The sequence below is a fragment of the Mesoplodon mirus genome (genome assembly GCF_964341445.2).
Source record: "Mesoplodon mirus genome assembly, chromosome: 18".
Classification (NCBI taxonomy): Eukaryota; Metazoa; Chordata; class Mammalia; order Artiodactyla; family Ziphiidae; genus Mesoplodon; species Mesoplodon mirus.
In genome coordinates, this window is record NC_138994.1 from 15,840,103 (window position 1) to 15,855,660 (window position 15,558).

Consider the following 15,558-nt stretch of genomic DNA (forward strand, 5'->3'; position numbering starts at 1 on the left):
ATGAAGGACACCGCGCCCTCCTGGACATTACAGAATCTGTCCACAGCTCTTCCTGTCACGGGCTGGGGAAATCTAGTGCCCGACTTCACATCTTCCTGCACAGTTTTTGCGCTCACTCCCTTGTGAGTGGTACTCCCAGGGCCGGGGTCCCTGGCGCTTCAGGTCTGAGCAGACTTTGCCGGCCGCCCGCTGACCACGGCTGGATGGGCCTCATGGAGGAGCCAGCCTCGGTCTCGGGGGGCTGCTTTGCAGAAGTCTCCAAAGACCCGGCTCCAGCTTTATGTTTTCCAATGAATACACAGCCAAGATTTCAATTAAATTACCAGAAACACTTAAGTTTCCTCACAGACTCCACACGGGGATGGAGAAGGAAGTGAGCTAGTCAAGGTTACAATGCTGTTCAAGGGAGTCTTTCTTAGGTCACAAGTGGTAAACCGTGTCCTCTGAACAAAACCAGGAAGCTTTCAGTTTTTATTGTACGTACTAAGTGAAGGGAGGGACTTCGGATTCGGATAAAAATATCTCCCCACTCCGGTGCCCAGTGTGACATGAACAGGGCCCTTCCCTGGATCCCCAGGAGGACTCCAGAGGCAGCTTCTGAGAGCAGGGACCCGGGCAGCCGGGGTTTCCGGGACTTTCTGGGCTCGGGGAAGGTTGTGGGGCTGGGCAGTCCCAGCATCGGGCATCGTATGGGCCTCTCCAGAGGGTGGCTGCAGTCCCAGTGTATCAATACATAGGCGGAGTTATCCAGAAATGCAGTTTTGCATTTCAAAGGCACAGAAATCAACGTGCCTCTAAAGAAAGGAAGGACTGCAGTGGCATGAACTGCCACCCTCCCACCATCAAAAGCCGCTGGGATTCAGGTTTGGGAAGAAAAACAAAATATCCCAAATATGTCATTTGGGAAAGCAGCTCCTGACCACAACCGGCCTAGCTTTTCTCAAGATCCAGGATGTGGGTTCAGTCCCCTTACTCAGGAAGTGGGGGAGAGCGGCCAGCACCGGGACCCTGGGCAGAGACTTGCTCCCCCAAATCAGCCCAGACCCACAGAGACCTGGTCCTCGCCAGAGGCCACGTTCACACTGACCACTCGCTACCGTCTGAGGAAACCCGGCTCTCAGCAACCGAGGCGAAAGTCCAGGAGACCCCACTGTTCCTCTCAACCCAGCCCGCTCTGAGGCCGGCCGGCCCCCATTGGAACCTCCTCGGTCATTTGCTGGAAGCCTCACCATAGCATCTGTGATCTGCTGAGGAGATCAGATTCTCCCGCTGGCCACCCAGAGCCCGACCGCTGCCACTTCCTCTCGGCCTCGGTCGTGAAGCCCTTCCCGGCACCAAGGCCCCACTCAGTCACTGACAAGATTCCCAGATCGCAGGAGGAGATCCCAGGGAACAAGGCAGTTACCATTTCCTCGTCCATCAACAAAGGCTCCAACAATTTCGCAACAGTAGTTCCCAAACACACGAATAAAAGCTTAACTCAGTCTCTACGCTTCTGAGGGCTGGCCTACGGCAGTGTTATCTACATTCCCATGACTCAGGAGGGAAGCTGGCGCCTTCCCTGGAAAGGCTTTGTTGTCGAGGTCACACATTTGTGAGCCCACAGGATCACCTGGGCTTCATGTACACAGGGGCCGCGCCTGCATTCTCGAAAGGTCATGAGCACTGCTGCAGGTGCTCAACTGCGAAGACCCACACCGAAGCACTAACTTTCAGTGATTCTCGACTTCATACAGGAAGACCCTCACGAAAGGAGGCCGAGACCGCTGCCCCTTGGGGACTCACTGCCACGTTCCTATCCCGGGGAGCAAAGGGCGCTCTCCCCTGTACCCCCTCCCCGACCTGACCGTGGGCTTCCAGCAGCCGGCAGCAGAGGCTCAGGGTCCCGTCCCCCGGGACTCTCCAGCCCCACCTCAGAAGAAGGGGCCGCTCTCCCGTGAGCCGTGCCGGGGAGTCTCTTCCCAGGGGAGCGGGAGGTCCTTGGTGGGCCACGTAACGCGCCCACCGAGCCGGACAAGGCAAGTTCTGTGCTCTCTCGGGCTCCAGGTCCCCGCTCTCAAGAAAAATGCCTGCCTTCCCCTCTCATAACTGTAAGGAAAGAAATCCCATTACAACTAGGAGCGTGACAAAAACAACACAGAAATTCCAAGACACCTTGGAAACAGGGGCCTGCCTCGCCCAACCTCCGCCCCCGACACGGGCAGGAGGCGAGGCAGCCACGGCCTTCCACTGCGTCCCGCCCACCACCGGCCCCCCACAAACATGCCACGAGGGGCCCCTGCGCCTGGCCAGGCACACCTCTGAGCAGTCCCTCCACCATCTCCTCTGTAGGTCAATCCCAAACCAGATCATTACCAAGTGAAACAATCTGAACTAAAAGAAATAGAATTCAAGTTCTCAGCGCAACAGGATCGTGCATGCCGACTCAAGGGCACGGACAGAAATCTGTGAGCGGGACTGTCAGGGCGCTCGCGACGGCTCAGCTCCCCATGAACCACCTCTGCCTGCACGGGCCTCTAAGTTCATTCTAAGGTTTGGCTCTTTCTTCCGGGCTCTCTGTCTCCACGTGCAGAGATTCTGGCTCCCTGCGTGCCCCTTCCGCCTGGGTGGCAACCCTGCCTCCTGCCTCTCCCTCCCCCGGCTCTGAAGCACCTCCTGGGGAGGGTCTTCATCAGAAATGACCGAGGCCGCCTGAGGCTCTTCCCTAACGGACCCAGGTCCTGTGTAACCCTGGCTCCTTAACCCCTCTCATAGTTGATCCGCAGTCTCAGAAGAGGTTGGGAACCAGCACTGTATTCACATGCCAGTGAGAACAGTGTTCTCTTCCCGTGCAGGGAAAGAAAATGTCCTCCAGGATGTAAGGGGTGGGGGGGGGAGCCCCTACAGGGCAAGAGCGAGCCCCGGGCTGGAGGCAGAAGGGCCCGGGCTTCAAAGGACAGCCCCGCGGCCGGTGTCCCTCAGGACCGGCCACCAGGACACGCGAGAGGACCCCGGTTCTTTCCCACTCTGCTCAGCCCCCGGCAGGAGACGACGGCAGAGGCAGCCCTCGGGGACCTGGCACCCAGCTATGCCGCCCCCACCCCCCCGGGGAGGTCCCACCTGCCCCAACCAACCTGGTGAAGCTGCTGCTGCAGGGCCCGGCTCTCCGTCACAATGGCGATCTGGGCCTCCAGGTCCCGGTGAACTGACCTGTACCCAAAATTAGGAGAGCCAATCAACGTGAGACAGGGCAGGCTGCTCCCTGCCAGGTACAGCCAGAGGCCTGCAGGGAAAAGGAGACGTGCAGACAGGAAGTGAGCACAGCAGCTGCCACAGCCTCTCCAGTCGCGCTCCAACCTAAGGGGAAAGCAGCCCCCCACGGGGTTTGCGTGAACAAGACACCGAGGGGATGGGCTAAGCGGGGGCCACGTCTGCCCAGCCCAGGGTGCTGCCAGGAGGCACAGGGACCACAGTGTCTGCGGGGCAGCCCGGCACTAAGGACGCTCACTGGGACGGCTCCCCTTTCCGCCGCATGGCACGCTGTGGCCCCTTTTCCCGACAGGGCGAGAAGTGGGTTCTTAAAAGGACCCTGGTGATGCCCGTGCTCAGGCTCTGTTCTCACCCCCACCCACCCCGCGATGCTACCAGAGCCCCTCCCAGAGAGCGCAGGACCTCTAATCCCTGCTCTCTGAACTGCCTCAGCCGCGTCCTGGCCACCATCCAGCCTCCCATGTCCTTCCGCAGGCCCGGAGGGAAAGCGGCCCAGCAGAGCCCAGGTCACACCTGCTTCTCAGGAAAGAAGCCAGCTGACCTGTGGGCTCGGGAACAGAGATGCTTTCACCCAAGCCAGCAGACGTGGGGCGGTTACGGGGTGACAAAGGACTGGGTTTAAGAGCGGGTTACATGGCAAAGCAGGCCGTAAGCAGCCTGTGGGGTGGAGGGCATCTGTCCTTCCTCCTAGAACTGGTGTGAGGATGCCCCCACCAAAACCCTTGCAAGAGCAGAGGGCAGAGAAGCGAGGGGACTGGTCCAGCTCCCACCTCCTCCCAGAGGAGCGCTCCGTGGGCCCCTGAGTCAGAGCTCTCGATGTCTGGGCTCCTATGGGATTTTGTCCCAAATCTCTTAAGGTGGAGCCTGGGTCTGACCGAGCTATTAAGGGTCCCTGCAAGGGGAGGAGCAGCCCAGCACGGGCCCTTTAAGAGGGTTTTGGGGCGGAGGACAGCCGATAGAGCCCCAGCCTGAAAACAGAGCTCAGGTTACTCCACTGCTGCATCTACCTGCTGCATCTACCTGAAGACGAGCTGGGCCCTGCCTCCCCAGGGCCACTCGACTCTCCCTCGCTCAGACTGCTGACTGCGAAGCCCACCAGGGTGCCAGAAATGAGCCTGCTGGGGGCTCGGGGCTTTAGGCCAAACAGACAGACGAGAGGTCACGAGAGGCCAGCGCACGAGAGAACCTGGGAGACCCTGTCCATTTCAGTCCCACCCCAGAGAACACTGCTTCCCCCTTTTTTGCTAGAAAATGAGCCAGTTAATACCACAGACAGAGGAAAAAGCAGGGCTCGGTGTGAGCAGCCATGTGGTAGTGGCTCCTGCCTTGCCCGCCATCCTCCCCCAGCACTGGGAACTCGCCATCTCTGACACCACGGCGACATCTCTGTAATGAAGGTGGTGGATTCTCTCAGAATCCTACATGTCACCTGAAACACAGCAGGCAGGTCCTCTGCTTTGCACCCCATTCCATCCCCTCCGAGTTCCAGGCCCCATAAGGACTACTTCTCCTAAAAAGACTATTCCCCAAACCTAACCTCTCAAGGACATCTGCTGCCCAGACTTCCTTCCTCCTACGGCGAGCCCAGGCTTGCATCTGGCCTCTATCTTTCCCTCCACGCTGCACCAAGAGTGCCCAGGCCAGGACACCCAGTGTGGCCACGTCAGTCCCAGGCTTCTCTGCAGGCCACCCCGCACAGGGCCGGCCTCCTCGCACCCTCCCACCACCACGGGTCTCTCCCCTGCCAACATGACCCTTTCAAAGGGCACACAGGCACGCAGGAGCAACACAAGCAAATCAACAACATGTAACACACACCACACTCCTAAAATAGAAGGCCATTTCCTAATTCTCACTCAGACCAGGAGCATTTCCAAGAACGTCTTGGGTAAGAGGTGATGACTCTCTGCTGCCTGTTCCTGTAATACGTCTGCCACCCCCCCAACACACACACACGCAGGGGCCACATCAAAGCCACTGCTTGCCCGTGTGTATCGCTCGATCAACTGCAGCCCGCTCCGCTGGGCCGCTGCATGTAAGCAACCGTGTGGCTCACCTTAGCACGCGGCCAGACCACGCGGGTGGGCAGGCTGGCCCTGGCACTCTGCTCCAGATGCCCAGGGAGGTCCGAGCCTCCTCCTCTGCAGTAAAGGCCCTCCATCTGCACTAGGCTCAGCCGCCCCGCCCCAGCCCTCCATAAGCCCAGGGCTGGGCGGGACAAGGCGAGATCTCCACCTGTTGTTACTGTTCCAACTCTTCTTTTATTCAATGTATTTTATTATTTCATATATTTTTTTTGGCTGCACCACGCGGCTTGCAGGATCTTAGTTCCCCAACCAGGGATCAAACCCGTGCCCCCTGCAGTGGAAGCTCGGAGTCCTAACCATTGGACTACCGGGGAATTCCCTGTTCCAACTCTTCTGATGCCAAGATTGGCCCCTTAAAGACACTGGGGGGCTTCCCTGGTGGCGCAGTGGTTGAGAGTCCGCCTGCCGATGCAGGGGACACGGGTTCGTGCCCCGGTCCGGGAAGATCCCACATGCCACAGAGCGGCTGGGCCTGTGAGCCACGGCCGCTGAGCCTGCGCTCCACAACGGGAGAGGCCACAACAGTGAGAGGCCCGCGTACCGCAAAAAAAAAAAAAAAAAAGGCACTGGGTCTGCTTGGTGCTACCTGTCCAGCTGGCTTGCCCAAGCCCACTCAGAGAGGGGACAGGTGAGAGCCAGGACTAGGGAGGCCCAACACCCACATGGGTGACATGGTAATGATTAGGCTGGTGTAAATCACTTGCCACCATGACCCTGTGTCCCTCCAAGGCTCCCAGACCACAGGGTCTGGCAGGGAAGGTGGGAAGGGCCTGGTCTTACACGTACTTATCTGTAAAATCTGCCTAAACGCAGACCACTCCCTCTCAAGGCAACCTATGGGTCAGCCATCAGAGGCAGGCAGCCCATCTCAGCCTGGCCCGCAGCTCCCCAGTATGGACCACTGCTTCTCAACCTGTTTTCATTCCTGATCCCTGACGGAGCTTTTTAGCCCCGCTGAAGACTTTTCCAGCACGCTCCCCGAGAACCCGTCTCGGCTCCGTGGGGCGGCATCGACCCTGTTGGTCATGTATGACACACACACCTGTTTCTTCTCTCTTCTCTCTTCCCTGCCACCTCTGCCTCCCTCAGCTTCTTTCTGCTCTGGCCCAGGGTGGACTTCAGGTGAGTGCTTGGATTAAAGAGGCAGTGCTTTTTTACCTACTGACCACTTTGGTGAGGCCTGCAATCACCCAACCAACCTCCCCTGTAGACTCATTTGCACGGTCTTTCTCCATCAAAAAGAAAATAAAGACCATAAATGGCGCAACGGCCACCCTTTGGCGTGCCGTGATGGGGCGGGGCTTAGTGCAGCATGGGAAGCCAGAGGGGGATGCCACGTGGTGCCACCAGCAGCTCCACACGATGCCCACAGCCTCAGAGAGCCCGGGACAGGGGGGCTGCTATGAACAAGAGTCCTTCTAGATAGAAGATCACCAAGTCAGGAGTTTTCAGCTATTGGTCTGTGCCCTAGAGACAACTGGGAGACTCTCACTCAGGGAGGGGAGCGCACCCCCCCACAAAAGGCCCTTTGGAGCTCCCGAGCCGTCAGAACCTCCAGCCAGACACACACGCCACTCAGGATGTCAGGATGAACACACACACACAAAGGGTGAGACTGCCGGGCAGGGACTCACTGTCGGGAAACACAGCACTTCCCAGCCCGGCCATAAACCTGTTATCAAGCCCCAAGTCCTCATCCCAGGGCCCGACCTTTGGGCCCAACACCTCCAGCATTCCTGGAACCAGTGGATCAGGGAGAGACTCTGCAGCAGCAAGGACAGCACAGCGGGGGAGAAAGTGCCTTTGCGGGGGTGGGTGGTAGGGGGGGCGGGCACTGAACTTCAGCACCGGGGACAGCGGGTCTCACAAAGGGAGCATGCCGTGGGTACAGAGATGACTGGACTTGGAGGCCAACAACTTCCGCTGCCTCCCAGCTCTGCAATGAGACATCCTGCCCCACGCCCTGGCCTCCTCTTTAGGGAGAGAGACACCTGCTTCCGCTCTGCTCGCGCCGACGGTCCTTCACAGTCCCAGCATCATGCTGAAGGGTAAACCAGATAGTCCCAGGCTGCCTGCAGCCCTGGCTCACCCTGGCCTCCAAGCCCCTTCCAACCTCAGTGCCCATCCTCCACTCTGACCACCCTGGCCCAGGGGGTGTCCTTCAAGCCTAGTGTAGCCTCGGGGCTCCACGCTTCTGTTCCCTCTGCCCAGACCTCTCCTGCCCGGGGGTCTCTGCTCAGTGTCACCTCCTCAGAGAGGCCCTCCCTGACCCCCATCTAACAGACCGTCATTCACCTGGAGCCCCCGCCTGCTCTGGTCTTCTTCAAAGCCCTTTCCATGACCTGACATTGTATTTGGATAGATTCATCCACTTATTATCTGCTTCCCAGTAACCTACACCTTATGAGGGCAGGGAGTTAGTCTAGTCCCCAGTGATTTATCCCTAATGCCCTGAATGCTGCCTGGCACATAGCAGGCCCTCAATAAATACTTGTTTGAACAAAATAAATAAAATGTGGATAAAAACACCTCTTCCAGGGCTTCCCTGGTGGCGCAGTGGTTGAGAGTCCGCCTGCCTATGCAGGGGACACGGGTTCGTGCCCCGGTCCGGGAAGATCCCACATGCCGCGGAGCGGCTGGGCCCGGGAGCCATGGCCGCTGAGCCTGCGCATCCGGAGCCTGTGCTCCGCAACGGGAGAGGCCACAACAGTGAGAGGCTTGCGTACCGCAAAAAAAACACACACACAAAAAACACCTCTTCCGGGGCTTCCCTGGTGGCGCAGTGGTTGAGAGTCCGCCTGCCTATGCAGGGGACACGGGTTCGTGCCCCGGTCCGGGAAGATCCCACATGCCGCGGAGCGGCTGGGCCCGGGAGCCATGGCCGCTGAGCATGCGCATCCGGAGCCTGTGCTCCGCAACGGGAGGGGCCACAGCAGTGAGAGGCCCGCGTACCAAAAAAAAAAAAAACAAACAACACCTCTTCCAACAAATGATTAAGTATAAAAAGGCCTTGAGGTTCTACAGCAGGAGCACGTGAACATTTCAGGTTAGAGACCTTCTTTTTTTTTTTTTTTTTTTTTTTGCGGTATGTGGGCCTCTCACTGTTGTGGCCTCTCCCGTTGCGGAGCACAGACTCCGGACGCACAGGCCCAGCGGTCATGGCTCACGGGCCCAGCCGCTCCGCGGCATGTGGGATCCTCCCAGACCGGGGCACGAACCCGTTTCCCCTGCATCGGCAGGCGGACTCTCAACCACTGCGCCACCAGGGAGGCCCCTAGAGACCTTCTTTGAGCATCTCTCCACGAAAAATTCAAAATTATGCACCCCTCCCTCTCCTCCCCCCACAATATTCTGCAGTAAATTTCAGAGGGCTCTCAGATCCCTGTAAAAACAAGAGGGAACAGAAGACATCACAGTCCTAACCTCAGATGAATGAATAAGCATCACCTATTCTGAGGCCAGAACAGAACCAAAACACTCCAAGAGGCCCGGAGGCTGGTGCCTGCTCGGTCCAAGGTGAGCAGCACTGGCCGAGGCACACCCCCATCCCCAGGTGAGAACTGCCTCACGTGGGCCCCACAAACAGGGTGGAGCTGCCCTGGTTCTCACTACAAGTTCACCTTTGGGCGCCATGCCAAGTGGCCTATCGGGAAGGCAGTAAAAATAGTGACAATTCTCACAATCATTAACAGGTTCCTCTGTCAGCAGGAGCCAGAAATCTCTTAATCCAGTGGCCCTGCCCCGCCCTCGCCACACACATCGTGCTGTTAATGCTGGAATATTGCATCCAGACGAAATCAAAGTCAACATCTCAACAGCAGGCAGAGCCCACGTCCCCCAGCATGGATGTGGCCCTTGCTCTCACAGCAAGAAATCCCGTGATGGTGCATACACCACCTCTCAGCCCCCTCCTCTCCCTGGAGCAGAAAGCTAGGAAGATGCGAGAACTAGGTTTGCCTCACTTCATACTCACTCAGACTCCCCTGAAGTTGCTGCCTCTCCAAGCCCTAAAGAGGTTAGTTCATCGGCACAAGGTAGACACAGCCCGCACAACCGCTGACACAGCCATCCTGCTTCTGGTCCCCTGTACCCTACTCTCAACCAGGACCAAGTTTAAAAGGGGAACCCCTGGAAGCAACTGAGATGTTGTTCAGTAAGCGAGAGGATAAACCGTGGTCCATCCATACAATGGAATACATTCAGCGCTAAGAAGAAATGACCTATCAAGCCATGAATAGACGTGGAGGAAACTTCAATGCATGGCAAGTGAAAGAAGCCCATCTGAAAAGGCTTCAGGCTGTATGATTCCAACTATATAATATTCTGGAAACGGCAAAACTATGGAGACAATAAAAAAAAAAAATCTACGGTTGCACAGGGCGGAGGCTGGGGTGGGGGGGGAGATAGGCAGAGCACAAGAACACAGAGCGGGGGTGTCCCCTGGTGGCACAGGGGTTAATAACCCACCCGCCAATGCAGGGGACACAGGTATGAGCCCTGGTCCGGGAAGATCCCACATGCTGCAGAGCAACTAAGCCCGTGCGCCACAACTACTGAGCCTGCGCTCTAGAGCCTGCATGCCACAACTACTGAGCCCACGGGCCACAACTACTGAAGCCCGCGCGCCTAGAGCCCGTGCTCCGCAGTGAGAGAAGCCACCACAACTAGAAGCCCGCATGCAGCAACGAAGAGTAGCCCCCACTCACCGCAACTAGAGAAAGCCCATGCGCAGCAACGAAGACCCAACACAGCCAAAAATAAACAAGTAAAATAAATTTATTAAAAAACAAACAAACAAAAAAAGAGCACAGAGGGATTTTAGGGTAGCGAAACTAAACTACTCTGTGCATTTGTCCAAACCCACAGAACGTACACCACCAAGATGAACGCTGGTGTAAACTGTGGACTCGGGGTGACAATCACGCGTCTCTGTGGGTTCATCAATTATAATAAATGTAGTGGGGGGGCTGTACATGTGTTGGGGGGCAGGGAGAACACGGGAACTCTCTGTACCTTCCTCTCAGTTTTGCTGTGCACCTAACACTGATCTAAAAAAACTAAGTCTTTAAACTCCAGCTAAGCTGGTGGTGCTCCCCATTAGGTCGGAATGCTCCCCCACTCCCAGAACCCTGTCCGACCTCACCCACCAGGTGAGGAACGAAGGCCGGGCAACAGGAAGCTGACAAACCATCAACCAGAAGAGCTGCCAACTGACGGATGTCGAAGGTGGACCCCTACACCCTCCCACACCCCCAAAGCCCTCCTGAGGCCAAGCAGATGCTGGTAATAAGACTTTCGGGTTCAGTGTCGCCCTTCACTGAGCCACAGGGAGATCAGCAACAAAGCTATAGGTGAGGACGATGGCTCTCCTCGCCAGGGGCCCCAGCCCTCCAACGCCACGCACGGCGTCCCCGCCACCACCCCTGGGACTCCACTCCTCGCCCATGAACCGCATGGTCATTTCACAGAAACTCCAACGCATGCATGTCACCATTCCCTCCTGAGTACAATCCAAAGCCATCGCCCCAGTTGACACGGAAGTTGAACCTGGTCCCTCCACTTGTGCCAAAGGCAAATTTGGGCTGAGAACCAGGCTTCGAGACTCCCATCCTGGTAACCTCTCCACCACATCATGCTTACCCAAGGTCTCCTTGGCATATCAAATACGCGCCCTTTGCAAAACTCCAAATAAAAACTAACCAGATGGGACCACATTGCCAAAGGGGTCTCTAGTACATGCCTTTAAAGAGTGGAAGGTCCCTCTGGTTCTTTGAAGCAGCTCAACTTATTAAAACGGGATATATATTCAAGTCTGCTAGGAATCAACAGAGTAGTCAGTAAGGCGGCCTCCGCTCAGGCCACTGGGCAGAGCCAGCGCTGCTCCAGCCGAGCACGCACCCCTGCTCCATATTCCTGGCGACACTCGGTGAGCAGAAAACAACAAAGAGTACACCCCAGCCCTCGGGGCCTCCCGTCACCAGACTGCACTGCTATCCACTAGCACCCGTGGACCGGTGAGGCCGTTGCCCACGAGAAGGCTGTTTCTCCCCACCCCGCCTGCCGGCGTCCACAGGCCTGGACCGAGCGCAGCTTTCCTGCATCACCTCACACGAGGCCACCAGCAGGTTCAACACAGTCAGGACCCAGAGCCTGGGGGTGCCTGACTCCCAGAGGCGTGCGGCACTGACAGCGCTCTCAGAGGGCAAGGATCTGGAAGCAGGAACACGGTGTCCCCATCCCCCTCATCGCCCAAGGGCTTCTGGGAGCAGGAAAGGCCGTCATCAGCCCCGGCCTGCCCTGCAGGAGCCCGGGGAAGGGAACTGTAGTATAGGCTACTCAGCCATGGGGAAGAATTTTCCGGGGCCCAAATGCAGACACACCGCTTGCATCCAGCATGGCCCCTGCACAGGGCAGGCGATCAGTAGCTGGTCCACCACCCCACAGTCCAAATCCAGCGCCACCTGCGCTGCCTGCTCCTTGTCCTAGGTTGCTTTGGGGGAAGTGACCATCAAGAGATGAGCCAGAAAGGGGGGCTGACTTAAGACCCCCCACTATCGAGCACAGCCACTAAGCGGGGAAGGGCCTGGCCTCTCATTTCAGCGCTGAGTGGTCTGAGCTTTGGCTCCTGCTGTTAGGGTGAGGTGTCTTCTGCACAGAAGCCCCTCTCCACATGCCCCGTCGTGCTCTCCCCCTCCCCCTCTACTGCACACACCCTGGGATTCCTGGCCTTCCCCACTAAGCCAGCTGCCAGGTGGCAGGGCTCCACCCGGGCATGCGGCAGGAGGGAGCGGCTGGATCACTCCAGTCCGGGAAAAGGCGAGACACACTGGAAAAGCCGGTTGGGTGTTTCTGTTTCAACGGTAACTGGGGAGTCACTGCACGTTTATCAGCGCAGCTTCACGGAAATAACCCACAGCACACTCAGAACTGATGGGCCAGGCTACGCTGGGGGCCCCAAAGTGACAAGGGACCCCCCGCACCGACCCAGCCACAGGGCAGACGAGGAGCGAGCGCTCTCGATGTGCCTCTGCGCAGCTCGCCAGGCACACAGGTCCCCTCAGAGCTCAAAGCTCCTCCCACTATCCAGCTCTCTGTCTCCACTACCCCACCCCAGGCACCACTGTTATTCTCAGAAGTTAACAGAGCCAATCCTAAAATACCTTCCACACCCCCGTGGGCTGACCTGCCTGCCCAGAGACACCTCGGCCAGGCTTAGCCCATGACACATCCAGGATCGGTACAATGGCAGAGCTCACTTCCCACACCAGACAGTGCCACCTGCCCGAGCAGGCACGCAGGCCTCACAGTAGCAAGTGGAAACCACCCAATCCCAGAGGGCTGGACCCAGGAGACCTAGGGTGGCCTGGGGGGATTTCCTAGCATACCTCCAGATGGAAACCAATGGTTTAAGGAAACAAGAGTCCAACCTGAGGGTTCAAAGTGACCTCAAGTCTAAACAACACAGATGAGTGGCCGTGACAACACCATCCCCCTCCCGCCTCGCTCAGGCTCTCTGGAAGCCCCCAGGACCAGCGCAGGAGCAAAATGGGTCTCTGAACCACCAGCAAGAAGTCAGGAAAGCCAGGCACTTCAGTCGGGGCTTGGGGTCCCCACGCTGTCCACTATTCCTTTAGACACAGGACTAACCAAGTTGGCCATGGGGTCTGCCGGAGCACAGAAAGGAGCAGTCACACTCGAGAGGCAGGTGCCCTCGGCATGGAGAAGGCACAGGGTTCTAAACCCGTTTGTTCACATCGTGGCTATCCCCTGGGATTGTGCCACATGTGGGCTGCTCCACGGATGCACACAACTGTGCAAGAGAGACCATTACAGTATGCAATTCACACTCTGACCCATCCTGGGGCAGTCCTGTACATATAAACATTCTAAGTAGATAGCCTCAGTTTTCTCAACTATTAAAAAAAAAAAAACCACGAAGGTTTGGCACATAGGGGAAAAAACAGGACTGGTGAGGAAGGGACTGAAAAAGTGGGCTGTCTGATGCCAAATGAATGATCCCTAACGAATCCTCTCTGTCCCCAAGAAGGGCAGGGCCAATGCGGGAGAACTCAGATGATCACAGAAAGACTAAAGCACGTGCCTTTTCATCTACCTGAGGGGAGAGCTTACGTGTACATTTTTTAAAACAGCCCCCCAAATGATCTGAGTTTATAAGCTTGGGGAAGAGATCTTGCATAACTGAAATGCACATAAATGCGATGACTGTGATGCGCCCGCAGGGCTGTCACGCAGACGGGGGAAGGGGCAGGGCTCTACCAGGCAGGCACCGGCACCACGGGCGCTAACAAGCGGGCCAACTGGCCCATCCCCCGGCTGTCCCGCATGGGGGCTGTCCTCTGGCCAGCCGGCTGCCACGTACCTTTGGCATGAAACGTCCAGCCCCTCCGCCAGTACTCCTGCAGCTGGACCCGCTCCTGCTGCCCCAGGCTGCACACCTCACTGTAGAACTGCCGCTCAATGTGCACGTAGGCGGCCGGGATGGCACCTGCCACCCCCTTGGCCCCGAAGAAGCCGTTCACCTCCGGCGAGGCCAGCAGGATCTGGTACTCGGCTCGCGTGCCCAAGACCAGGTCCATGTAGGCCTGGGTCAGGTTGAAGTAGCCGGTGGTGAGGTAGACCTTAGCACCTCGCTCGGCCTCTGTCAGCAGGGTCTCAGTGACAATCTCATCTATCTGAATCTCAAAGGGCTTCATCTGGATCAATGGGTAAATCCAGGTGTCTGGGGCTGGCCTCCGGTCTCCAGCGGCTGCTGCGTCTTCCTGGGTTAAGAGGGAGTTGCTGTGGAAGGTCTGGGCATGCAGCATCTGCTGGCGGGTCCTGGCTGAGTTGATCACATCCATAACCCTCTTATTGGCTGCCTTGCAATACGCAGCCCGGTCACCTAGAGGGAGACATGGCAAAGGGGAGTCAGGAGCAGAGAAGGGAGGCTCTGGACTCCCATTCAGCACGGGAGACACACCACATGGCACGTGACAGGCAAGCACAGATGCCACAACTGATCCTTCACCAAACACATCTCGATTGAGCACAAGACACCAGGCCCATGTGAGGCTCCCCTGCGGACAGAAATGCCCGGAAAAGGGTCTTGCCACAAGAAGCCTGCACTCAGGGGGAAATGAAAAGGCCTCTACCAATCCACTTACGAAAAGTTCAAAAACAGGCCAGACTAGTTGAGGGCGACCGTGGTCAGGATAGCGGGCACGCTGGGGGCTCAGGCCTGGCTATAGGGACCCGAGGGGGCTTCTGGGAGCCAACCCACTATGAACACGCACATAAGCTGCACACCCGTGACTAGCGTGCATGTTACACATCAGAAAGAACATGTGTCCGACAGAGACACGCTGAAGTCTGACCAGAGAGCAGGAGAGCGAGCCACAAGGGTCAGAGGTGAACAGGCAGCTCTGGGCCTTGTTTCCACACGGACACCAGTGACGAGTGGCTGCATGGACACAATGAAGGGAAAAGAAGTGAGTCTAAATTCTATCACTAGATGATAAGAGAGTTAATGAGCTAAGCATCCAGCTCAAGAAGTTAGAAGGAAAAACAACAGGAAAAGCCAAAAAATACAGTACAAGGAAGGACATTATATAAAGCAGAAATTAACAGAAAGAAAACAACAATATAAAAACAGGGAACTTCAACACTGTCCGAAGTTGATTCTCTGAAAAAACTGACAGAATAGCAAGCCTTGGGCAGGGCTGACCAACAAGAGAGAGACGGGCAGCACGACTGTCCTGGTCACCCCTCACGCGCTGTGGGCTGGGAACAGGCGCACACGCCCGAGTGCCTTCCAGGGCTGGGCAGCAGCCCAGAGAAGGACTGCTGTTTGCGGGGATCCCTCCTAGCCGACGGCGGCCACCACCGGGGCCGCTCACTCACTGCTTCTCTTGAGCTGCCCTGGTCCCGGACACGGCTGTGCCCAGCCCCCCACGCCCTCTGAGTGTGCTGACTCTCAATTCTTCCCCGAATGGGGGCCCTTTTTTCTGCATATTCATGCCAGGCCTGTTAAGTTAGATCAGGGGTCAGCCAGTGTTTCCTGTACGGGCCAGACAGTAAATATTTCAGGCTCTGTGAGCCAGAGGGTAAAATTGAGAATACTATGTAGGTACTCATATAATAAAAGAGAAAACAGACTTCCATAAATTTTTATTGTTGAAATTTAAAACATAATAGTAATTATCATACTACTCTATAGCACATA

The 15,558-nt window shown here is 57.0% G+C and overlaps 1 protein-coding gene across 7 annotated transcripts in view; it reads right to left on the reverse strand.

Moving 5' to 3' along the window:
• PGS1 (phosphatidylglycerophosphate synthase 1) overlaps window positions 1-15,558 on the reverse strand; it is a 56,931-nt gene that overhangs the window by 12,315 nt on the left and 29,058 nt on the right. For 4 of the 7 annotated variants that reach the window (XM_082602745.1, XM_082602743.1, XM_082602741.1 and 1 more), the window contains 2 exons: window positions 13,717-14,238; window positions 3,114-3,262 (listed from right to left, as the gene is read on the reverse strand). In XM_082602745.1, coding sequence (XP_082458871.1) covers window positions 3,114-3,262; window positions 13,717-14,238 — 671 coding nt within the window. The remainder of the gene's footprint in view (window positions 1-3,113; window positions 3,263-13,716; window positions 14,239-15,558) is intronic. The other 3 variants (XR_014291812.1, XR_014291813.1, XM_082602744.1) reach the window with 2 other exon arrangements.